This window comes from Dama dama, chromosome 6 (assembly GCF_033118175.1).
Source record: "Dama dama isolate Ldn47 chromosome 6, ASM3311817v1, whole genome shotgun sequence".
Taxonomy (NCBI): Eukaryota; Metazoa; Chordata; class Mammalia; order Artiodactyla; family Cervidae; genus Dama; species Dama dama.
In genome coordinates, this window is record NC_083686.1 from 23,428,886 (window position 1) to 23,454,334 (window position 25,449).

At 42.4% G+C, this 25,449-nt stretch overlaps 1 protein-coding gene and 1 pseudogene across 1 annotated transcript in view; one reads left to right on the forward strand and one right to left on the reverse strand.

Annotated features, from left to right (window-relative positions):
• FRAS1 (Fraser extracellular matrix complex subunit 1) overlaps positions 1-25,449 on the reverse strand; it is a 518,223-nt gene that overhangs the window by 226,873 nt on the left and 265,901 nt on the right. The window contains exons 15-18 of the mRNA XM_061145732.1: positions 23,414-23,557; positions 10,936-11,076; positions 8,732-8,872; positions 7,072-7,248 (exon numbers count right to left, since the gene is read on the reverse strand). Of these exons, the coding sequence (XP_061001715.1) occupies positions 7,072-7,248; positions 8,732-8,872; positions 10,936-11,076; positions 23,414-23,557 (603 nt within the window). The remainder of the gene's footprint in view (positions 1-7,071; positions 7,249-8,731; positions 8,873-10,935; positions 11,077-23,413; positions 23,558-25,449) is intronic.
• On the forward strand, positions 16,124-17,200 carry LOC133058479 (heterogeneous nuclear ribonucleoprotein H3-like; annotated as a pseudogene).

Below are 25,449 nucleotides of genomic sequence, written 5' to 3' on the forward strand. Positions count from 1 at the left end.
TGTCATTACATTTCAACAAAACTGGAAAAAATTGATGCCAAATCTGTATTGATTTTGTGCAGTTTTGCTCCACTCAGGTTTAAGTTCTGCCTAAGGAGGCAATACTATCTCCAAGACTGACAATGAAGGCTTGGAAAAGTTTAGATACTAAAATTTCCCGGATGTCTCCCTGATCAAAGCTCTATGATAATTCTACCTATAATGAAATGCGTGTGATGGGGGATGGGAGGGGGCTCTGGGATGTTTGTTATGTCTGCATTCTTTTATGAAGCATAATGTTTCTACAGACATTATATATGAGAAGATATGTAGGTAAAACTCGTTATTGCACTATGGAGTTAATTTTTAAAACAAAACTAGTAATTTCCTCAAAATTATATTATCTTGAGCCCTCTCACTAAACTGCATGGGAATTTTAAAAAAAATCTATCCTTAACTTGCCACAGAATGTGAAAGTCGCTCAGTCGTGTCTGACTCTTTGCAACTCTATGGACTATACAGTCCATGGAATTATCCAGGCCAGAATACTGGAGTGGGTAGCCTTTCCCTTCTCCAGGAGATCTCCCCAACCCAGGGACTGACCCCAGGTCTCCCGCATTGCAGGCAGATTCTTTACCAGCTGAGCCACAAGGGAAGCCCAATTTGCCACAGAATTGGGCCAAGTACGTGACTGAGTTAATCATCCCAACCAAGTTCATACCCCATTGCTCCATCACAACCAAGTCGTTGACTTAGTGACTGGATGGGATCATTAAGTGAGGTGGCCTGGCCTGAAATTAAATTGTAAAGCTCTAGGACAAAAAGAAGAACAAGGGCTCTAGGCTTGGAAAGAAGGAAATATTCCCTAGGTAACCATGTCCTCCATTAGAGCCCAGGATCTCCCCAATGCTGAATTATTCTTCAGTTGGTTCCCTCTAAGTCTCAGTTTCTTCATCTACAAAATCGGAGTAAATATAAAGTCACAGGATTTCCAATCAAATTCTTGGTTGTAAGGAATTTCATAAACTATAAAGTGATACATGTATGTATGTATGTAAATAACTGTAGGAATCTATACCAAAAGATTAAGAGGTTATCTGAGAATAGAAGGGTTACAGATAGGAATCACAGATAAAATAAAGGACATCTAGTTAAATTTGAACTTCAGATAAACAATGAAAAAGATTTTAGAATATCTCAGGTAATACGTGGGCATACTAAACATTTCATTTTTAATATGCTAAATATTTTTATTTCTTAATTCTGTATTTTTTAATATAGTCCTCCTAATTTACTAAGAGGTTTTTCCTTATGTGAATAGATCATGAACCTACGAAGACAGATTTTCAGCAAATTAAAGTGATCATATTTTTTTCTCCTTTGATGTTTTGATATGATAAATTACCTAATAGATATCTCAATATAAGCTAATCTGTAAGTCCTTAAAGTAACCTGAATTCAATTTGATATATAGTTCTGAATTCAACGTGATAACTTTTTAATATTTTATCTAAAATTTGTAGTTTTTCTCTAGGTTATGTTGTAACATTGGCATTCGTGCTATGCTGGATGAAAAAATAGTGCACTCTAAAATATTCTATCTTTTTGTATGCTCTAGGATTTTATATTATTATAAGATTTCTTTGTATTGTTTTTTGATGGTTTTAATAACTCACACATTAAACTGTCTAACTCTAGCATTCTTTTAGAAGAAGTTCTTTGTTAACCTTTCTAATTTTATGTATGACTTTTGATTTATTCATACTTTCCATGTCTTCTTGGACTGATTTTGACAATAAACCTTTTCTTTTAAAGTAATTTGATGGCAGCTTTCAACATTTTCAGAATTTTTTAATCCCAAGTCTTCATTTGTTAATCTTGGTAATTTAGATATTTTTAACATTTTTGGTTTATACTTTTCAAAGTTTCAATAATATGCAAAATGTAGGCAATGAAAAGAAATAAAAATTGGGATTTAAAAAAACTGCGATCATTAGAAGTACACCAGTGATACAATAAAGTGATATACTTATTCTTTAGTTAGTTAGATAGATAGATTCTTTAGTTAGTTAGATAAAGAATCTGCCTGCAGTGCAGGAGACTTGGGATCAATCTCTGGGTTGGAAAGGTACCCTGGAGAAGAAAATGACAACCCACTCCAGTATTCTTGCCTAGAGAATTCCATGGACACAGAAGCCTGGCAGACTATACAGTCCATGGGGTTGCAAAGGGTTGGACATGACTGAATTCACACAACTCTTTAATTAGAGGCTTTGCTTATTCAAATTACGATCTGTGGACCAGGAGCATCAGCCTCCCCTGAAACATGTTATAAACATGCAAGCTCAGACCCCACCCCAGACCTACTGAATCTGAGTCCACATTTTAACAAGATTGCCAAGAGATTCCTATGAGCAGTTCTACTCTACAGAGACCACAACTAAAAGCTGAATCTTCAAAATAGTTGAATCCTTTAAAGAAAAATAAATAAGTCTTCAACAAGCGTGAAGGAGAATCTGAGACTGAGCTGAGCAATCTGACCTGACCTTAGGAACACCCATAGGAGAGAGCCAAGGCCTCCTAGCGACAAAAGCCTCAGGTCCTTCCTTCCATCCATCCACCCTGAGCTGCATGTTCAGCCACACAGGCTTCACAGACACTAAATGACTACAGAAGGCACCAATCACATAAATTACTGTGAGAATGGTACCCTTGGAGTTGGGGAACAGGGTGGTCCCTACCCAGCTTTACTCTCAAGAACTCATCTAGCCTCAGAAGAGCTCCCACAGGTATGGAAAGTTAGTGAGAAAGATGAACGAAAAAGTAAGGGATGGGCTTTTGATTTTGTTTTAGAAGGTTGGGATTTTATGAAGTTGTTTTATTTGTACAAAGGTGCTGACAGGTGTTTCTTGGGGTTTTTGCTTGTTTCAGAAACTAGAATCCATCAATGCTAGGGAACAATCAGTTAAACAGGTGAGATGAACTGTGGCTAAAATCAATAAAACCCTTTCTGTACCTAATACTCAATTAATATTTAACTGGGCTCAGTCACTCAGTCACGTCTGACTCTGTGCAATCCCACAGACTGTAGCCCACTAGGCTCCTCTGTCCATGGGATTTTCTAGGCAAGAATACTAGAGTGGGTTGCCATATCCCAGTTGCTTAGTCATGTCTGACTCTTTGCAACCCCGTGGACTGCAGCACACCAGGCTTCCCTGTCCATCACCAACTCATCCTCTGTTGTCCCCTTCTCCTCCTGCCTTCAATCTTTCCCAACATCAGGGTCTTTCCCAATGTAAAAAACAGACTGTCCTCCAGTTAATAAAAAAATTTTTCTCTTTGGTCACTCCTTGTTAATTATATGTTTTTCATCCTTCTATCACAGACTTGGATCTTCATCAAATATCCTGAGTAAATCTGTCTCATCCTCCAATAGATAATTCCTGGGTTTGTCAGGTAGCTCAGAGCAGAAACTTTTATAACAACTCCTGACAATATTCAGGCTCTAAGTAAATTGCTTCTCCCTCTAATGCATCTGCCTCTCGCTTTCATTAACTGCAGTAATATTCTAATCACTCTATGCTGCAGTCTCAGAGAAAGGCAGAGGGAGAGTTCCAGAAAGCAGTTGTTTTCTGCTTCTTTACAGAAAAGCACTTGAGATGAAAAGGTCTGTAAAATCAACTCTCAATGGCACACACTCAAGAACTCCAACCTATTAAAATGTTCCTTACAGAGGAGAAGGTGTATTGTGGGTGTGTGAGAAGGAGTACCCAAAGCAATCTCACAGGGCTCCCAGGCCCGAGTTCAGAGACAAGGCTTCAGCAGAATCGAAAAAGGAACAGATTGTGGGAAGGAGGAAAGGTTGCCAGAGATACCGGATGAGTGACAGGAAACACATCAATCAACACACTTATACTCAAGTAAGCTTGGAAACAATTGGTGGCTGCAATCAGTCTCCCAATGGAATCTTGGGCAACTCAATTAACCTCATTCTCACCCATCCGCATCACCACTATATTGAGCACAACAATCTACCTTGAGCAGAGAGGGCTCAGGATTTCATAATAAATGTGAGTAGAGAGCTCTATGTGTGATATCTCATAGTACTCCGTGAATTAGCATAAAGTCACAAGGCTACCCAGGCCTCTAGAGGTCAATCCAGCCCTTTCACATGGGACCACAATTAAACCATTCCAGAGGGATTAGATTCTAATCCTTTGTAAAAGGTGTCTGTATAAAGGGATTCCAAGAACATGCCCCTCGGTCAAAGATGCTTTCTTAATCTGAGGTTGTCTCAACCCTGCAATACTGTAATTCTGTGCCTTTGCCCCTTCCGGGACCATATTAGAATGGCTTCTTGGCGAATAGCATAGATACTGGAGTCTGGCTGACTCAGGTTCCCACTGGACTCTACTTGGCGCTGGCTACCTGATACTGAGCAAGTTATAGACTTAATTTCCTCCTGCCTGTTTCTCCTCTAAAGTAGTTGTCCCACTGACCCTCAAAAGGCTGGTATCAGGACCAAGTGAAAAAAATAGAACAAGTAAGGTGCTTCTTACAGTGTCTGCATCAAAGTTGTGCACCAAATTAACAGGAATATTATTTTCGGGCTGAATAACCCTGGTTGCCTGCATTCATTCTCCATTGTGTACTGCTCTTCATGATTCCATGGACTGTAGCCAGCCAGGCTCCTCTGTCCATGGGATTTTCCAGGAAAGAATACTGGAGTACGTTGCCATCTCCTCCTCCAGGGGATCTTCCAGACCTAGTGATCGAACCTGCACCTCATGTGTCTCCTGCATTGGCAGGCAGATTCTTTACCACAGTGTCACCTGAGAAGCCCTGGTTACTCTCATTTTTATCGACAATTTATCTTTTAAAATGGTCATCATTTTTGTTTATCTCTTCTGATCCCTCTCTAAATTCCCTAATTTTCTTTTTCAATGAAGTGATCAAAATTGCAGAAAGAGACTAATCATGGTGAACAGCCTAGGCAAGTTTCTTCTTTATTTACTTCACTTACTTGCCAATGCAAGAGCTGTGGACTCGATCCCTGGTCTGGGAAGATCTCCTGGAGAAGGAAATGGCAACCCACTCCAGTATTCTTGCCTGGGAAATCCCATAGACAGAGGAAACTGGCAGGCTACAGTCCACAGGGTCGCAAAAAGTCAGACACAACTTAGCGGCTAAACAACAATAATAAAATAGTTGCTTTAGAATGTTCTGATGGTTTCTATAGCATAGCAAAGCGAATGAGCTGTACATATACATATGTCCCTTCTTTTTGTATTTTCCCATTCATTTCCCCATAGAGCATGCATGGTGTTCCCACAGCTACACAGGAGGCTCTCATCAGGTTTCTATTTTAAACAGAGTAGCAACAGTATATGCATGTCAAGCACAATCTCCCCATTCATCCCACTCCCGCCTTTACCTCTTGGTGTCTGTATGCTGAATCTAGAAAAATGGTATAAATGATCTTATTTGCAAAACAGAAAGAGAGGCTTTGGAGCTCTTAGCAGCAAAGATGCCCATATTTTGTAAGTGGTTGTTGAAACAGAGTTGTGAGAGTTTAAGGGACCATGGGAAGCTTGCACAATGCATACGTGGGTGGAAACCAGTGTTTTGGGGAGTAGAGGCCCTCCTCCAATTTTAGACACCATGTAAACATGATGTAGCTGGTGCATCCCACGGATCAGGGGGTGACCCTTATAATGTCCCCGAATACCTGAGCACACAGACCGAGATTTATACCAAGTGATCATGAGGGCTTTACAAGTTACCAAGCACTTTCACGCTCTGCACCTCCTTTGATCCTGGCAAAAAGCGTGTGTGCAAATCAATTATCCCTATTCTAATACTGCAGATGCGAAGGCTCTGAGAGCTTAAGTGTCTGGCCTGGGGTCTCTGTATTCCAATTCCACATACTTTCTACTATGCCATATCACTCACCGTGTCCAAAGCCTTTTAACCTAACCTTGAAATCCAGTGTTTCCATGTGAGTATATATTCCAGTGTAAGAGTGAAGCCATTTTAATAAGCGGGCTTGTCAAATACACCACTGAATCTGCAGTATGCTTACAATTACAGTGCAAAAATAAAAATTCAAAGCTATGCACAGGGGGAAAAAAACAACTCAGACATATTATAGCAAAATGAAAGGCAATTGGGTTTAGGCAGGTAGATGGTGGAGAGATTATTTTTCTACTTTTTTCTGCATTCAAAATTCCCCTTAATGAACATATGTTCATAATGAAAGATATAAGTAGTGGATTTTTCCCCAAGTAGCCCAAGAGTCAAAAAATTGATCCAATAGCAAGGAAGGTTCTTACAGGAGCAGAGAGGGGCCTCCCCTACCTCCTAAGAAATTGGGGCTTCCCTGGTGGCTCAAATGGTAAAAAAATCTACCTGCAATGTAGGATACCTGGGTTCAATCCCTTGGTTGGGAAGATTCTCTGGAAAAAGAGAATGACTATCCAGTCGAATATTCTTGTCTGGGAAATCCCATGGACACGGGAGTCTCGTGGGCTACGATTCATGGGGAAACAAAGCATCAGACACAACTGAACAACCACACATGCATGCATCCCTTCATCTCATCTTCAACCACTTATAGATGACCCAGCTCTGAGTCACACCAGTCAGAATGGCATCAATTCTCTATAGGCACTACACCAAAGCAAGGGCAGGAATCACTTCTAAATTTTGACAGAAGTCCAGATTTTGTCCTGAAGAGATCAATTTATATGCAGAGTAGCCAATTAAAACAAATAGAATTCTACAATGTGCTCCGTGTCTGTCTCAGCTACTCATACTGTCTCCGAAAGAATCCCCACCTGGAATTTCTGAGAGTGTGACTCTGGGGATAGTGGAGTAAAAGGAACTAACTCTTTAAGATCACCTGTTATTCACCAAAGGAAGGGGGATGTCAGTGGGGTCATTCTCTTACATGTCGGTCTTCCACCCGGAAACACTCAGAAACTATTGTGGCAGGAAAACAAAGAACTTTTGGCTTGGGTCCCACCTCACAGAAGCCCTCAAGAGGTAAGCCTGGAAGCTACCTAAATATTTCCTCCAATCAGGCTTACTCACCTTCACACAGTCCAGTGTTCTCCAAGTAAAACTGGGCTCTGCAAGGGGACAGACACTCGCCCGAGGTGATGTTTGCACCCGACATCGGCTGAAACTGCAGTCCGTCCTCTGGCTTCCTACACTGGGTGCAGTGGGAATGTGTTGGACCCACACAAGTCAAGCAAGAGGAATGACAGGCTGCCAAGAGGAACAAAATGCAGGAATCAATCCAAGGATCAGATAAGCATTGCAACCAAGGGGAGTCCCTAAGGAAGTCTGATTCACTCAGAAAAGTTCACCAGATACAACCTTGCAGATAACTGTTTTTCCAGCATTCTCCACAAAGCCCAGAGGGATAATAACAATATCTGTGAGAGGCCAAATGAGGGTGATGCTAACTAGCCACGTCTCTCAGGTCCTAGAAGAGCTGCCAGGCTAGATCACGGAGTGAAGAAAAAAACAAACTGGACAATATTGGCTTGTTTCTCCAGAGAGTCACATACAGTGGATGATGCTATAATGTTATAATCTCAGTGTTTAATGGAAGATTTTTAAGAAGCATTCCTATAAAGGCTGTTACTCTATTATGTGCAAAAATGGTAGTTGTGTCACTGTCCATTACAGCATCCATCACCCACTACAGAGGGGTCCAGGCAACAAATTTCTGTTAGAATTTATGTGAGGAAAGGCTGCTTTTCTAGACAAGGAAGAGGCCCCTTTAGAGCAGCAACAAGTATGACAATCCATCATGATTTCTGGTTTTCCTTGACTGCTGGTGAGAATCAGAGCCAGAGTACTCAAAATCTCTCCTGCCCACAGTCTGATATAATGGTTGCTCCCGTCTTTTCAAAGATTCTCTAAATTGTCTTTTTCAGGATATTTAGAGCAGCTGCCCTGTTTTAAATATGTTTTTTTCCCCCTTGTAACTATCCTTCACAACTTTTCCAAGGTGCCCTATGTATAAATAAACATAAATTAAGTTCGCTTAATTAAAATGTTTGCTCCCAATGTTCCAGTTTCAAAAGACTCAAAGGAGATTGCCCTCCCTATGAGCTGAGAGCCTTTTCAGCAAATAGCTATGGAAGATTTTCCATTTTACTCAGCCCAGAGGCATTGCTGGTAAGTCTCAGTTTGCTTAGCAGTATCATTAACAAAAAGAAGTTCTTCATGGAAAAACAAAATAAAGACTAAGAAAAACATTAGTAATGCTCAGAGGATTGAAAAGAGAGAAAAGAAGAGCTGGGTTCATTTTAATGCACAGGAATGACATTCCCCTCAAGGATGGCCAGAAAGATGGTGGCCCATTGAGTGTTACGACAAATATTCAAATGTGATTTTTCAGATTCTCCCTTTGATAATGAAAAAAAACATGTTATAATGCAGGCAAAACCACATGGGATACACTAGAGGAAGAGCTGCCCCACATAGTAACTTATCTTTATGTCCTTGTGATGGGAAAGTCTATCAGGAATGATGGTAAGGGACTTCTCTGGTAATCCAGGGGTTAAAAATTGACTTTCCAATGCAGAGGATGGGAGTTAAATCCCTGGTCCTGGAACTAAGATTCCATACGCCCTGGGGCAGCTAAGTGTAAACGCCACAAATATGGAGCCTGAACACTGCAACGAAGTCCCAGCATAGCAAATAAATAAATAAATGGTGATGACGACACCAACAATACCTTTGCAGACACCGTGGTCGGGGTAGAAGCCCTCTCCACAGCTGGGCAGACAGTGGCCTTGGCGCAGGGCCTGGGGGTGGATGCAGGTGGTGCAGTGAGAGGCTGTGGGTCCTGAGCAGCTGGCACACGAGTTGTGACAAACTGAGGAAGAAACGAACACAGTGGGACCGAGGTGACTAGAGCATCCACTTCTTGGCTGGGCCCCTCATGTGCTAGTTCAGTTCAGTCTTTCAGTCGTGTCCGAATCTTCCCACGGACTGCAGCACGCCAGGCCTCCCTGTCCATCACCAACTCCCAGAGTTGACACAAACTCATGTCCACTGAGTTGGTGATGCCATCCAACCATCTCATCTTCTGTTGTCCCCTTCTCCTCCCACCTTCAATCTTTCCCAGCATCAAGGTCTTTTTCAAATGAGTCAGTTCTTTGTATTAGGTGGCCAAAGTATTGGAGTTTCATTTCAACATCAGTCCTTCAAATGAACATTCAGGACTGATTTCCTTTAGGATGGACTGGTTGGATCTCTTCATGTGCTAAGAAGCCCTCTTTTCTATCCTCAATCCCCCTCACGTGTTGCACCAAATCAAGGGGCATATGTGTTCGGAGATGGTTATGTTACCAGCACTGCTCACACTGCAACTTTGCCCATCTTTCATCCATTTCTATTATTTATTAGCTACCCTTTATTTGTGCTTCCCAGGTGGCACAGGGGTGAAGGGGATGCAATGCAGGAGATGCAAGAGACCTAGGTTCAATCCCTGGGTCAGGAAGATCCCCTGGAAGAGGAAGTAGCAACCCATTCCAGGATTCTTGCCTCAAAAACTCCATGGACAGAGGAGCCTGGCAGGCTACAAAGTTGCAAAGAGTTGCCACGACTGAGTAACTCAACACAAATCCTTTATTTAGTCTTTGTATTGTGTTTTATATATAGTGCCACTTCTAATCTTCATAGCAATGTTAATGCAGTAGGTAGTATTAACCTCATTTTACAGATGAGAAAATCAAGGTCATGGAAAGTTTAAAAATTTACCCAAGATCACAAAGCTAGTTAGTAGCAGAGCTGGAATTTAGCCCTAGGTCTATCTGAACCTAAGACTCCCCAGGTGAATAGGGAAGAGGAGAAAGTTCATGGATCTGGGTATTGGGACCCCTAGTATTTTTGAAGGGCCTGTCCCCTAGCTTATGTCCTTAGCCAAGACTGGGTGTCTCCAGGCCTAGTTTCCTTGACATATGCATGGTGAGAGGTTGGGAGTCTAAATAATAATTATGTAAAAGGATTTGACCACTATATATGGCAGTGTCAGGCATGCCTCTCTCCTGCTTTGGTCCTGGCTAGTAACAATGGAACACTCTGACTCCAAGAGGCAGATGGCACCACGCTGTTCTAAGGAATAGGAGTGAACCCTAGAAGAAGGTTCTGGAGGGCCATGGTCAGGAGCTAGAAGAGGGGAGTGTGGAGGAGACAGGAGGAGATCGCTAGGGACAGAATACTGAGGACAAGAGATAGAGAGTGGATGAGTAAAGAGGCTGACAAACAAACAGGAGGTTGATGAGACAAGGCAGTAGGACAGGTCTAAATGTCCTGCCCAAACAGACACTAGAAGTGGAAGTAAGAATATGCACATTTGTTTCAGAGAAGAAGGGCAATCAGGGTGTCTGAGGCAGCAGTAAGTTCCCATCTCAAACGGGAATGTTTCCTGGTTTAAGATGTATAAGTCTGAAAAAAGATACTAAAAAATAGCACATAAAGCCAAATTTTCAATAAATACACACTTTAGCTTTACAAGCTATCAAACTTGGTTTGCTTTTTTATTTTCCTGGTGTGCTGTAGTTGCCAATATACGTGTTTACAAATGCCATCTAAAGAATGGTTCTCTCCTACCTACAACCTGAGTGAGTAATGGGTGACAAGTACACAAAGACTGTGTGAAGATTTTAGAGGTTTTCTTGGCATTTCAAAATGATCCCGTGATCTCTAATGATGATTGGTATGTGTAAGCCCCTTATTTAATCACATTAGTCCCCCAGCATCCACCCATATTTCCCACCCTCATGCCAGATACATTTTCCTTTTAACTTGCCATTTACTTACCATGCACACAAACTTCCAAGTGAGCAGCATGCAGCACTGAGTGTAATCAAACATGTGCTAATTACTTTTTTGATGATGAGGAGGATGATGATAACAGTTACCCATGTAACTTACCTTTACATCTCCCAGTGGCATCAGCATAGTACCCACCAGGGCATTCAGAAATGCATTTGCCATCATGCAACACAGTCTTCTCCACACAGGTGAGACACCTGGGGTTACTGGGGCCACAATTCTTACAGGATTGATCACAAGCTAAAGGGGAAGAAAACCCATCAGAGAAAATCAATACTGAACAAAGCGAGCTCAGGAAGTCTGTTCTTTCAACATCCACAGTTGGCATCAACATAGTAATCACATTTCTGGCTGCCCAGCTGAGGTCTGTTTCCTTGATTCAAACTTTTCTGTATTCACAGTGGAAGGAGAACTCAATAAGTATTCACTGAACTAAGCATAACAAATATTCTAAGGTTCACCTACCAGTGTGTCCAATTTAATATGGGATTTAAAGTCAAAACAGCTTTGGCAGTAGGGTTCCCAGATTTAACAAATAAAATACCAGATGCTCAGTTAAATTTGAATGTCCAGATAAATAAAGAATAATTTTTTAGTTTAAGTTTGTCCAAAATAGTTCATCCTATATTTCATCTGACAACCTTAGTTGGAGAGAGTATTCAGAGTTCTACTAAGCAAGGCCATGCTATAAAACTTCGGGTGAAATTGCTGAGCTTCACACAATCTTCTAGGATCTACTCGTTCACTTATTCATTCAGTGAGCCCTGAACACATTTCTTAAACTCTGTGTCAAGTACTGTGCCAGGTAGTAGAGACACAAAATCCAAATCAACCTGGTCTCAGTTTTGAGGGGCTTGTTAAGTCTACCGGAGGGAAATAAACACATGCAATATTAGGAATACTAAATGTATTGCTCAGATTGGTCTGTATAAGCATCATAAAAATTTCAGCAAAATGTGTGTGGGGTAAGAAGTATGAAAGGTGAGGAAAGGATTCGTGGAAGAAATGACGCTTGAGCGCTGTCTTAGATATCAGAGCATGCCAAGCTGATGGGAATATAGTTTTAGCTGAAGCAGCGAAGCAAGTACAGGCCTAGACCCTGGGAAAGCCATGAACTGCAGCACACCAGGCTTTCCTGTCCTTCACCATCTCCTGGAGTTTGCTCAGAGAAAGGCTGGGAAACAGCAGTTCTGTTTTTTCGGCTGGAAAAGTGGGAAGGGCCAGATTACAGAAGTCTACCAGACTCCATAGTCTAGATGCTCATCTTATGAAAGATTTCAGGAGCCTCTCTCTACACAGTTTTTGGGTTTCCCTGGTGGCTCAGAAGGTAAGAATCTGCCTGCAATGCAGATTGGGTTTGATTGGGTTGGGAAGATCCCCTGGAGGAGGAAATGACAACCCACCCTAGTATTCTTGCCTAGAGAATCCCATGAACAGAGAGGCCTGGTAGGCTACTATCGATGGGGTCGCAAAGAGGTGGGCATGACTGAGTGACTAACACTGTCCCACTCACTACAATTTTTCACATAGTAAAAATATGGCTATGTTTGTGTTTAAGCAGGATCACTTTGGCTTCAGCGGGGTGGAGGGGTTTGGAGTTTGGAGGGGTGAGGAGGAGAGTTGGGGACCAAATTGGCAAATTGTGGAAATGCTCGGAGAACAAGATGACTGGGTGAGGGGTGAGGAGGGGTTTGGAGTTTGGAGGGGTGAGGAGGAGAGTTGGGGACCAAGTTGGCAAATTGTGGAAATGCTCGGAGAACAAGATGACTGGGAGCTGCATCAAGTCTGTGAATGAGGTTGAGAGATTTAAGAGCTGTGTAGGTGGAAGTGTCTCAGATGGCTGCCAGGGGTCTGGTACAGAGCATGAGTGATGCTACTCGAAGAACAAAAAAAAGAGTAGGTGTGGGGGTTCATCTGGGACATGTGCAGTCCAGTAAACAGCCTGACTGACAGTTCTGAGACTCAGGGGAGGGCCCTGGGGGTCATCATATACAGGTGTGGTTGTTGAAATCAGAAACGAGTTGATTTATTCAGTAAAGGCATTCCCCAGGTGGCACTTGGAGAAGGAAATGGCAACCCACTCCAGTGTTCTTGCCTGGAGAATCCCGTGGACAGAGGAGCCTGCTGGGCTGCAGTCTATGGGGTCGCACAGAGTCGGACACAACTGAAGCGACTCAGCAGCAGCAGCAGCAGGTGGCACTAGTGGTAAAGAATCCACCTGCCAATGCAGAAGACTTAAGAGACACAGGTTCGATCCCTGGGTGGGAAAGATCCCCTGGAGAAGGGTACCGCTAGCCACTCCAGTATTCTTGCCTGGAGGGCTACAGTCCACAGACATGACAGAATTGGACATGACTGAAGCAACTTAGCACGCAAACATGTGTGGGAAGACGTATTGTTTCTCCAGCACTGTAAAAGCCCAAGGCAAATACAGACCCCAGGAGAGGTTTTTAAAAAGAGAAGAGTTTGAATAATTGCTGAAAGCATATCTAGGAGAAAGAAGGGAGATATATTCAAAAGTACAGATGGTGAGATTAGCCTTGAATAGAACAAAGTCCTCCTTTGCTGAACAGAAAACAAAGTTGAGGGTAAATGCAATCGCAGGTAAGTCTATGACTCAACCTACTCCACACTCGTGGCTAAATTCTTTAAAAACAAGCCAAACAAACTTCTTCTCACTATCAGAGAACCGATGATTCAGGAATAGAGAACTACTGAGAGATTTATTCTGTCTGTTCTCTTAATCCACCTACACCATCCTAACTTCCTGAAAAATATTTAAAGAACTTGAGGGAAACTATGGCAATTAATAGAGTCAAATAAAGGATAAAAGGAAAGATATACCCATTTGAATGCAGAGTTTCAAAGAAAAGCAAGGAGAGATAAGAAAGTCTTCCCCAGTGATCAGTGTAAAGAAATAGAGGAAAATAATAGAAAGGGAAAGACTAGAGATCTCTTCAAGAAAATTAGAGATACCAAGGGAACATTTCATGCAAAGATGGGGTCAATAAAGGACAGAAATGGTATGGACCTAACAGAAGAAGAAGAAATTAAGAAGAGGTGGCAAGAATACACAGAAGAACTGTACAAAATAGATCTTCACAACCCAAATAATCACGATGGTGTGATCACTCACCTAGAGCCAGACTTCCTAGAATGTGAAGTCAAGTGGGCTTTGGGAAGCATCACTACGAACAAAGGTAGTGGAGGTGATGGAATTCCAGTTGAACTATTTCAAATCCTAAAAGATGATGCTGTAAAAGTGTTGCACTCAATATGCCAGCAAATTTGGAAAACTGAGCAGTGGCCACAGGACTGGACAAGGTCAGTTTTCATTCCAATCCCAAAGAAAGGCAATGCCAAAGAATGCTCAAACTACCACACAATTGCACTCATTTCACACGCTAGTAAAGTAATGCTCAAAATTTTCCAAGTCAGGCTTCAGTAATATGTGAACCATGAACTTCCAGATGTTCAAGCTGGTTTTAGAAAAGCCAGAGGAACCAGAGATCAAATTGCCAACATCCGCTGGATCACTGAAAAAGCAAGAGAGTTCCAGAAAAATATCTATTTCTGCTTTATTTACTATGACAAAGTCTTTGGCTGTATGGATCACTATAAACTATGGAAAATTCTGAAAGAGATGGGAATACTAGACCACTTGACCGGCCTCTTGAGAAATCTGTGTGCAGGTCAGGAAGCAACAGTTAGAACTGGACATGGAACAACACACTGGTTCCAAATAGGAAAAGGAGTATGTCAAGGCTGTATATTGTCACCCTGCTTATTTAACTTCTATGCAGAGTACATCATGAGAAACGCTGGGCTGGAAGAAGCAGAAGCTGGAATCAAGATTGCCAGGAGAAATATCAATAACCTCAGATATGCAGATGACAGCACCCTTATGGCAAAAAGTGAAGAGGAACTAAAGAGCCTCTTGATGAAAGTAAAAGAGGAGAGTGAAAAAGTTGGCTTAAAGCTCAACATTCAGAAGACTAAGATCATGGCATCTCGTCCCATCATTCCACGGCAAATAGATGGGGAAACAGTGGAAATAGTGGCTGACTATTTTGGGGGGCTCCAAAATCACTGCAGATGGTGACTGCAGCCATGAAATTAAAAGATGCTTATTCCTTGGAAGGAAAGTTATGACCAACCTAGACAGCATATTAAGAAGTAGAGACATTACTTTGCCAACAAAGGTCCGTCTAGTCAAGGCTATGGTTTTTCCAGTAGTCATGTATGGATGTAAGAGTTGGACTATAAAGAAAGGTGAGGGGCGAAGGATTGATGCTTTTGAACTGTCGTGTTGGAGAAAGACTCTTGAGAGTCCCTTGGACTGCAAGGAGATCCAACCAGTCCATCCTAAAGGAGATCAGTCCTGAATATTCATTGGAAGGACTGATGTTGAAGTTGAAGCTCCAATACTTTGGCCACCTGATGCAAAGAGCTGACTCATTTGAAAAGACCCTGATGCTCGGAAAGACTGAAGGCAGGAGGAGAAGGGGACAACAGAGGATGAGATGGTTGGATGGCATCACCAACTCACTGGACATGAGTTTGGGTGAACTCCAGGAGTTGGTGATGGACAGGGAAGCCTGGTGTGTTGCCATCCATGGGGTCGCAAAGAGTCAGACATGACTGAGCAACTAAACTGAACTGAACTGAACTGAAAGTTCCACCTTGCTCCCTAGATGATTCAGTCTCTCTCAAGGCAAACATGTAAGGCAAGATCTTCAATAATGGACAAGGCCATGGGCTTCATATCAGAGAAAGAGAAAGTCAGGTTCTCTACTCATAACTGGAGCAAGGAACCAAAAAAATGTATCTAAAAACTGTTCTTCACTCCCACCTTCCAAAAAGTCCTGAAGCTTCTAATTCTAGAGTGGACATCTCAACAAAACTGAATAATCTACAAACTAAATAGATTTTCCCAGAAATAAAGAACTTTTTTAAAAATCAGAATTGCTCATCAATAAAATCATTACAGACCAAATGTTTTAGGATACACCTAAAGTAATACTTAGAGTAAAAATTGTAAATTTAAATAAAATTACTAGGACGATGTCATTTCTCTCCAAACTAGTCTAAATTTCAATACAATATTAATAAAACCTCTAGTTGAAATTTGATAGCAATTCAATAACCATACTCTAAAGTTCATGAATACTTCATAAAAGTGCAAAAGGGGGCTGTTGTCACTGCTGGAGACAGTCGGAAGAACCACTGTGGGAGCAGAACATGAGGTGGGCAACTTCTCCCTCCTCACAACTAGACCCCATGAGCACCAGGGTCAGCACTACTGTGACCCAACAGGGCATCTGAAGTAAAAGGGGCATTTAAATCAAACAGTATTGTGATGAATTGGCTTGTGAAACATAATGGCACAAATGACGCTAGTGATGGACAGTACAACTTCGTGGACTGCCATCTGATTGTGGCAAAGAGGAAACAGCTCTTTCAAGGGTTGGAAATCGTGCCAAATGGGATAACGCTGACAACGGACTACCACGGGAGGAGCTCAGGGGAGGCCTTCGTGCCTTTGCTTCAAAGGAGAGAGCAGACAATGCACCGGGGAAACACAAGGAAAGAATGAGGCACAGGGGTATTGAGAACTTCAGAAGTAGCAGGAAGGAAATCAAAGGATTTTATGATCCACCAAGAAGTCTGCTGGGCCAACAACTAGGACCATACAATAGACCAATAGGAGGAAGAGGAAATTATTGTGGAGCTGGGCATGGAAGCATGTATGCCAGAATTCGATGAGAAGATGATGGGTATGATGGTGATAATGGAGGTTTTGATGACTTTGGTGGCCACAGTGATTATGGCTATGGAAATGATGGCTTTGATAACAGCATGAGAGATGGAAGAGGTATGGGAGGACATGGCTATGGTGGAGTTGGTGATGCAAGTTCAGGGTTTTCATGGTAGTCATTTTGTACATATGAGAGGACCACGTTTTCAAGCACCTGAAGATGACATTGCTAATTTCTTCTCACCGCTAAATTCAATCCAAGTGCATACTGATATCGGAGCTGATGGCAGGCAACAGGAGAAGAAGATGTAGAGTTTGTGACACATGAAGATGCAGTAGCTGCCATGTCCAAAGAGAAGAATAACATGCAACATCAATCCATTGAACTCTTCTTGAATCAAACTCCTGGAAGGTGGCTCAGGAATGGGAGGTTATGGCAGAGATGGAATGGGTAATCAAGGAGCCCATGGGTCAGCTGTAAGGATGAGAATGGGGAACAATTACAGTGGAGGATACAGTTCTCCTGATGGCTTGAGCGGTTATGGCCTGAGTGGTGGAGGCAGTCGTGGTTACTATGGGCAAGGTGGCATGAGTGGAAGTGGATAGTGTAGGATATACTAAAAGCATAACCACAGATATAAAAGTCCTACCAACAGCTCCTGGGTCTACTAGACTTTCTTATAGATTTCCTTTCTTTTGTATCTTAAGAATTTTATAATGACTGAAGGAATGTGTTTTCAAAATACTACTTAGTAAAGCAACAGATTGTGATGGGAAAATTTGTTTTCTGTAGATTTTATTTGCTGCATGTGTGCATGTATGCTATGCCCCTTCAGTAGTGTCTGACTCTTTGTGACCCTACGGACTATATCCCACCTGACTCCCTGTCCATGGGATTCTCAAGGCAAGACTACTAGAGTGGGTTACCATGCCCACCTCCAAAGGATCTTCCCAACCCAGAGATCAAACTAGTGATCTCCTATGTCTCCTGCATTGGCAGGTGGGTTCTTTACCACTAGTACCACCTGGGAAGCCATCTGTTGCATACTTTGACTTAAAAAATAAATTTTTACATTCAAACCACTGATGCTGATACTTTTTATATACAAGCTGCTCCTAAGAATGTGCTGCTTTCATAAGATTAAGGTTGATGTATTCTACTATTAGCACTACAAGAAGTGAAAAATGAAATCGAAAGTCACTCAGTCACGTCCGACTCTGCGACCCCATGGACTATACAGTCCTTGGAATTCTCCAGGCCAGAATACTGGAATGGGTAGCCTTTCCCTTCTCCAGGGGATCTTCCCAACCCAGGGATGGAACCCAGGTCTCCCACTTGCAGGTGGATTCTTTACTAGCTGAGCCATTATGTCTACTTTAAAAAATGTAAGACAAAAATCCATGTCTTGAGAGCCTTACCATTGGATTTTGCATCTGATGTTTGGAGTTTTATAGCCATTGCATTAAAAAATAATTATATGAAGCAAAGAAAAAGGTACTTTTGACTTTTAATCCCTTTAATCAATATGGCTTTTTTCCAAACTGGCTAATGGATCAAAATAAAACCTATTGATGTGAATTCAGTTATTAAACTTGCTACTTGGTTTTGCTAGAAATGTTATTAATGTAATAAATATCAAGGTGGGAGATAAGTAAAAAGGAAAGAAAGGGATAATTTGCCCAATCAGACATTGAGACATATTGCAAAGCAATAGAAATTAAGGAATAAAACAAAACAACGTGACAGTGGTATAGGAATAGAAATTTACACTATGAAATACCTCAGAGACAGACCTATGTGCATATGAAAATTTAATATTCAATAAAGATTAATGGAGAAAGATTGAATGCTGGGAAAACTGGATCATGAAATGGAGAAAAATCAAACTGCATCTCACAGAAGTGAGATGGATCACTCTAGACGGATCAGCCTACATAAAATTTAAACTGAAATTAACAGAATTTCTTCTATTAATTGTAGTACAATTTCTTTGTAAACTTGAGCAGGGTAGATCTTTATCTTAAAATTTCAAAAGCAAAATATTAAATTAAAAAATAATGAATTACATATTTTTGTTCAGTGAAGGGCACCACATTAAAGGTTAAAAAGCAACAAAATGGGGAAATGTTTGCACATTTAAGGCTGACAGAGTTAGTATCATAAGGTGCAAAGACCCCCATAAAATCAACAATGAAAAGGAAGCATGGCCAGTGAAACAATGGGAAAGACACATTAAAAAGCAGTTTATCAAAGAGGAAACACAAAAGTCCAACAGGAGTTGAAGATAATCTCAAACTCATTAATAATCAGAATTAAGCAAATTAAAACAGAATGCCCCTGTATACTTATTGACCAGGAAAAAACCTGAAGTTTGATAATGTCAAGTCATAGCCAGGATGTGGAGATGAGACAGCCCTGATGCTTGGGAGCATAGATGCTAGTGATCTACCTGGCACTACTTTGTCCCATAAAGAAAATGCAGAGTCAACACATAAAGAATAAATTAAAATTAAAAAAAGAAACCAGTAATTCTGTTCTGGGGTTATCCATCAATCCTAGGGAATCTTCCTCCCACCCCCGCAGGCTCATCGAAGGACATGTTGGAGGTTGCTCACTGGTGTTCCCTAGTGATGGCATGCAGATGGACAGATGTGGGGAGTCTGTCCCTGGGAGAGTGGGAATGCAGGACAGGAAGGACCACGCAGCAGTGAGAAGCAAAGGCCTAGATACTATAGCAACATGGGTAAATCTGAAAGACATACTGCTGAGTGAAAAAAGGACAGCATGAACTCTGTAAACTGGTATGAACTCTACAACATGATATCATTTAAGAAAAATATACATACACGTATAGAGAATAGCATTTCAACATGTACATTACCATATGTAAAATAGATGACCAGTGCAAGTTGGATGCATTAAGCAGGGCACCCAAAGCCGGTGCTCTGGGACATCCCAGAGGGATGGGGTGGGGAGGGCGGTGGGAGGGGGGTTCAGGATGAGGGAGGCACATGTATTACCAGTAGCTGACTTATGTTGATGTATGGCAAGAACCATCACAATATGGTAATTATTTTCCAAATAAAACAAATTAATATAAAAAACATAGTATCATTTAAGAAAAATACACATATACTCACTGAAAACAAAACTCATTTGACATGAGCCCATAAAAACACAAGGATAAAAAATTTAAAATAGTCGCCCAGGTAAGGAAGGGAATTCAGTATAAAAGGAAGGACGGAAAGAGAAGAAAAAGAGAGGCGGAAGGAAGAGAGAATGTCTAACAGAAACCTCTGACTCTACTTTGATTTATGTGTTAGCCAGAACCAGAAAAGCCCTTCATAACAGCACAGGTACTTACATGACTAAACAATGAGGAGGTTTTGTCCTTCGAATTTCCCCACCCTTTATACCTAATATTTGTAAAACTCAAAGCGTGTACCACAGACAAACTTGGTCATTGTAAATTCTTTCAGCCATTGCACTGCACCATTTATAACAGGTTGTGCTGGATTTTTCTCAGCACTCAACTTGAGATTTCTACAGATATGGGTTGCTTGGGTTATAAATTATTAAACCAACACCAGCCGGGCTTTATCGCGAATAGCACTAATCTGAATTGAAAGTAAGTCGGCTTATCACCATCAGACGTCTTAATTAACATTCCGATAGCAATCAGTGACTTGGCTCACCATTGCTTAAGAAAATATTTATACAAACCTTTCTGAAGGCATTTGACACAGACCTAGAGAACTCGAACAATTTTATGAAGAGTGTAAACTCCAGCTTCGTCCATCAAAAGGGCCATTGGTCAATGCCAATGGCATCACAAAGTCTTGTATCTGCTAAGCACATGGCAGGCATTACTAATTAACCAATGGTCAGTTGACTGGTTGGCTGACTAATGTCAGCAATCGTCCATCTTTGTGTTTGAAAGTTCTCTTTCTGCTTTGTTTCAAAATGTATACAGATAGCATTTCAGATGTATACTTTCTCCCAAAGCCACCTGTTCAGCTGTCTTCTTTTAAATTCTTCCAGTCTGCAAGGAGGTCTGGTTTCCTTCACTCAACCTCTTAGCCCAAGTAGACTCCCACCCCTCACTGCCTCAGGCTCACACTAACTGTATTACTCCTTTCACACACACACATGCCTAGCAAAAGTAGCTTTCTCAATCCAGGTAACATCAACTCGGTAGCAGGTCTGTGTCACCCCTCTCGACAGTGACAGTAGCCAGCTTCCTCGGAGAATTAAAGAGTAGATGCCTCCAGGCCTTTGAATTAGTGCAAATTTGACATCTGCCGACCTTAGGAGAATACATCTGGCTTAATTGAGCAGGGGAGTGACTGGCAGAAAAAGATTAAAACGCTCAGGGTAATGGCAGCCTGCTTTTCTTTCCTCATTCTCTCCTGAATCCACACAAAAGCCACCTGTGACTTGTCCAAATCGAGTGAGGTTTCTCACACCAGAGATAGTGATGGATCCCTGCACGGCTTTAAGCAAGCAGCTGCCAAGAGCTATCTCTCCTCTCTGAGACAAGTGCATTTGTCAAGTCTCAGAGATCATCTCATTTCTGCTGTTGCCCTGCTCAGTAAACAAAATGAGCATAATAACTTGAGAAAGTTTTATGCACTGCACATTTTTTAATTTAGTGGACTTAGTTATAAAAAAAAAATGCATGAGACAGGGTGCTCAGGGCTGGTGCACTGGGATGACCCTGAGGGATGGGATGGGGAGGGAGGTGGGTGAGGGGTTCAGGATGGGGAACACATGTACACCCACGGCTGATTCATGTCAACGCATGGCAAAAGCCACTACAATATTGTAAAGTAATTCACCTCCAATTAAAATAAATTAATTAATTTTTTTAAAATGTCATCTGACTTTTCAATATTGACCATCACAATAAACTTGATTCAAACCTTTCATTCACCATCAGGTGCCCATCCTGTGGACTAGCCTCAGGGATAGCTAGATGATCTAAAGACTGATAGAGATACAAGAGCTGCAGGTTTGATCCCTGGGTTAGGAAGATCCCCTGAAGAAGGGAATGGCAACCCACTCCAGTATTCTTGCCTGGAGAATGCCCATGGACAGAGGAGCCTGGTGGGCTACAGTCCATGGGGTCACAAAGAGTCAGACGTGACTTGAGTATGTGTGTACACACATACAGGAAGACAAGGAGGAAGGAAGAGAAGAGGATCAAGGGAGAGAAGGAGAGGGGATGGGAAACGGGCAGAGGTACATATGGAGGGGTCATCTTATAGCAGCACCAGAGCAATTATGGGGCAGTTAAGGTCTAAACCCAGAAGACCCAGCATGAATCCCAACTCCGCCCCTCATTAGCTCTGTGACCTTAGGCGAGTCTCTTGGTCTCTCTGCTTCTTCATCTGAAAACAGAGGATGATGATAACTACCTCACAAAATTTCTGTGAGGATGAAACACTAAACACAAAGCACTTATTCCGTACCAGGCACTGTGTTAAATGCCTCACCTACATTAATTCAGTCCTGGCGTGGCCTTCTGAGTTAGGTGTGTGCTGGTTTCTCATTGCTGCGGTAACAAACGACCACAGACGTGGCTTAAAGCAACACACATTTATTATCATACTGCATAAGAGATCAGAAGTCCTAAAATCAAAGCATTAGCAGGACTGCATTCCTCCTGGAAGCTCTGGGTGGGAGAATCCATTTCTTTGTTTATATCTTGTCTCTTTCCAGGTTCTATAGGCTGCCTGCATGCTCATGGCCCCTTCCCAGCATCGCTCCCAAAGTCTGCTTTGGCTTGAGGTCTCCTTTTCTGACTCTGATCCTCCTGCCTCCCTGTTAGGACCCTTGTGATTACAGTGGCTCATTCAGATAACTCAGGGTAACCACCCCCATCTCAAGATCATTACCTTAATCATATCTACAAAGTCTCTTTTGCCACCTGAGGCAGAATATTCACACATGCGACTGATCAGGACAGGGGCATCTTTGAGGAGCCATTCTGTCTCCCACAGGTAGGATTATTGTCGCCATTTAACAAATGGGAAATTGACATAGGAAGAGATTAAGTAACTTGTCCCAGGTCATGCTTTTTCTCCCCACATGTTCCTGCCTCTCACGTGGGACAGTGCTCTGCACAAGGAGCATGAAGTTGAGTTAACTTATTGTCTGCAGTCATCTTGAAGGTTGAATAAACAATAACTGCCTGAGTTTCAATTCAGGGGCACCAACACCAAAAGCAGGGTGGCCCTTGGCTGGCCTGGGAGTCCCAAGGAGCGCCTTGGTCCCCATGCATATATGGAAGCTGGGCTCCTCTCCCTCCAGCCGTGGGTCTGAAGCAAGCGGCCTGAGCCTCGTGTTCCTCATATGCATGCAGGACAAGGTTACAAAGAGCACCCAACCTAACAAGCAGCTAGGGGACAAAGGTATTCAAGGGGATTCTGTCACTGGGAAAAAACATGTTCCACAAACTATAGAACACTGCCAATTCTAGCATGCTGCGTGTGTGCTCAGCCACGTCTGACTCTGCGATTCCATGGTCTGTAGCCCACCAGGCTCCTCTGTCCATGGGATTCTCCAGGCAAGAATACTGTAGTGGGTTGACATTTCTCTCTCCAGGGGATCTTCCCAACATCTCCTGTGTCTCCTGCATTGGCAGGCAGATTCTTTACCACCAAGCCACCTGGGAAGCCCCATGGGGAAACCAAACCTAGCATCGTTTGCATATTTGTTAAGTAGAAGAAGAGATGATTTTTGGTGCTATGATTTGAATGAAACAAGGGATGCTGGAAGAGCAAAAACCGCTTTGGCCTGCAAAGCGGGGCACTTACCACTGCAAATCCCCTGCTTGTTGTAAAACCCGTCGCCACAGCTGCTCTCACAGCCGCCCTCTCTCAGCACGTGGAGGGCGTCTCTGCAGGCCAGGCAGTGCTTCTCTGTGGGACCCCAGCAGGCGGCACAGGACTCATGGCAGGCTGCAGGAAGAATCCAGAGTAGAAAGGACTGACTGCAATTTTTCTTTCAAAGGCTTTAGAATTTATAAGGAGGATGTTGGAACCTTCAGTCCTAAACCACTAGGCACATATGTGCACCACAGGAGAAAAAAAACCACCCCCCACCAAAAAATAAAAGAAAAACATTTTCTGTTGGCCAGAGGCATAACTTCCGTAAATTACTGCTAAGAGAACTGGAACAGGAAACCAGAAGCTTTTGAATAATGTGAATCACAGGGAATGGAATCATAATTTTCTAGACAAATATGGTCTGTCTAGTGAAATTAGAAGGCCCTCCGTCACCTTGCCTTCGAAACCATACAACAAAGTGTCAAACTAGATAATTGCATTCAACCTCCAACATGTCGAGGATCCGCTTATGAGGGATGCCATGCACTCCTGAGAGTCCCTTGGACTGCAAGAAGATCCAAACAGTCCATCCTAAACGAGATCAGTCCTGGGTGTTCACTGGAAGGACTGATGTTGAAGCTGAAACTCCAATACTTTGGCCACCTGATGCAAAGAGCTGACTCATTTGAAAAGACCCTGATGTTGGGAAAGATTTAGGGCAGGAGGAGAAGGGGACGAAAGAGGATGAGATGGTTGGATGGTATCACGAACCTGATGGACATGAGTTTGGGTAAACTCTGGGAGTTGGTGATGGGCAGGGAGGCCTGGCGTGCTGAAGTTCATGGGGTTGCAAAGAATCGGACATGACTGAGTGACTGAACTGATACCGATGCACTCTTACCCTTGAATAGACTTTGAAAGATCCAGTACTGCTTGACTTCTATTGCTCCTTCCCTCCTTTTCCATCTCTCCCCCACCCCAGCTCTCCCACCCTCATCTTTCCTCAGAACTCTTGCAGCTCAGCCTCTGGTGTCCCCATAGCATCTGCTCTAAACTTGTATCTTGAGGACTCACGAAGCCTGCCTTTCCCTTATACCTTAGATTTTTAACTATATGTTGTTTCTAGACCAGAGTTATTCCTTTAAGGTTTGACCATCTCCTCCTTTTCCAGCATTTGATTGTTTTATTACTATTCATTCTTGCTCTTCATCTTAGGTCTATAAAGAGAGGTCTATTCTGAATGATTGAATATATTCAGATTTGGCAAACCGTCTGTAGGGCTAACATCATCCATCCTTCTGTCAGTGTATGGGCTGTGTGCTTAGGTTCATCCAACTCTTTGCAACCCCGTGGACTGTAGCCCGCCAGGTTCCTCTGTCCATGGGGATTTTCCAGGCAAGAACACTGGAGTGGGTTGCCATGCCCTCTGCCAGGGGATCTTCCCAACCCAGGGATCGAACCCAGATCTCCTGCATTGCATGTGGATTCTTTACCATCTGAGGCACCAAGTATACTTGGAAGCTCAAGTATACTGGAGTAGTTAGCCTATCCCTTCTCCAAAGGATCTTGCTGACCCAGGGATCGAACCGGGGTCTCCTGCACTGCAGGCGGATTCTTTACCCACTGAGCTATCAGGGAAGCCCCTGTTAGTGTATCCTGATTTTCAAAATGTTTCCTTTACAATGGAGCACAATCTATTTTTCGGAGATATTCATTTTGACCAGAATTGGCAGAGAATGCTTTTGCTGGTCACAGGTGACTTAGGAGCTATACCTAAGTAACTGAATTAGGTGTCCCTTTGGAATCAGAAGAAAGGAGGCCTACACGGCAAATCTCAAAACCTAGGCCTCTCCTCTCAGTTCTAAACTACAAAGAAAGGCTTTAATTTCAGACAACTTTTCTCTCCAACAAACTTAAAGATAAATGCAAATTGTGTTAAGTGCTAGGGAGAGCTCTTTGATAAAGAATAACTGTAGCAGACACTTCATGACACTGCTTATATGAGAAATCTGAAAAAAAAAAAA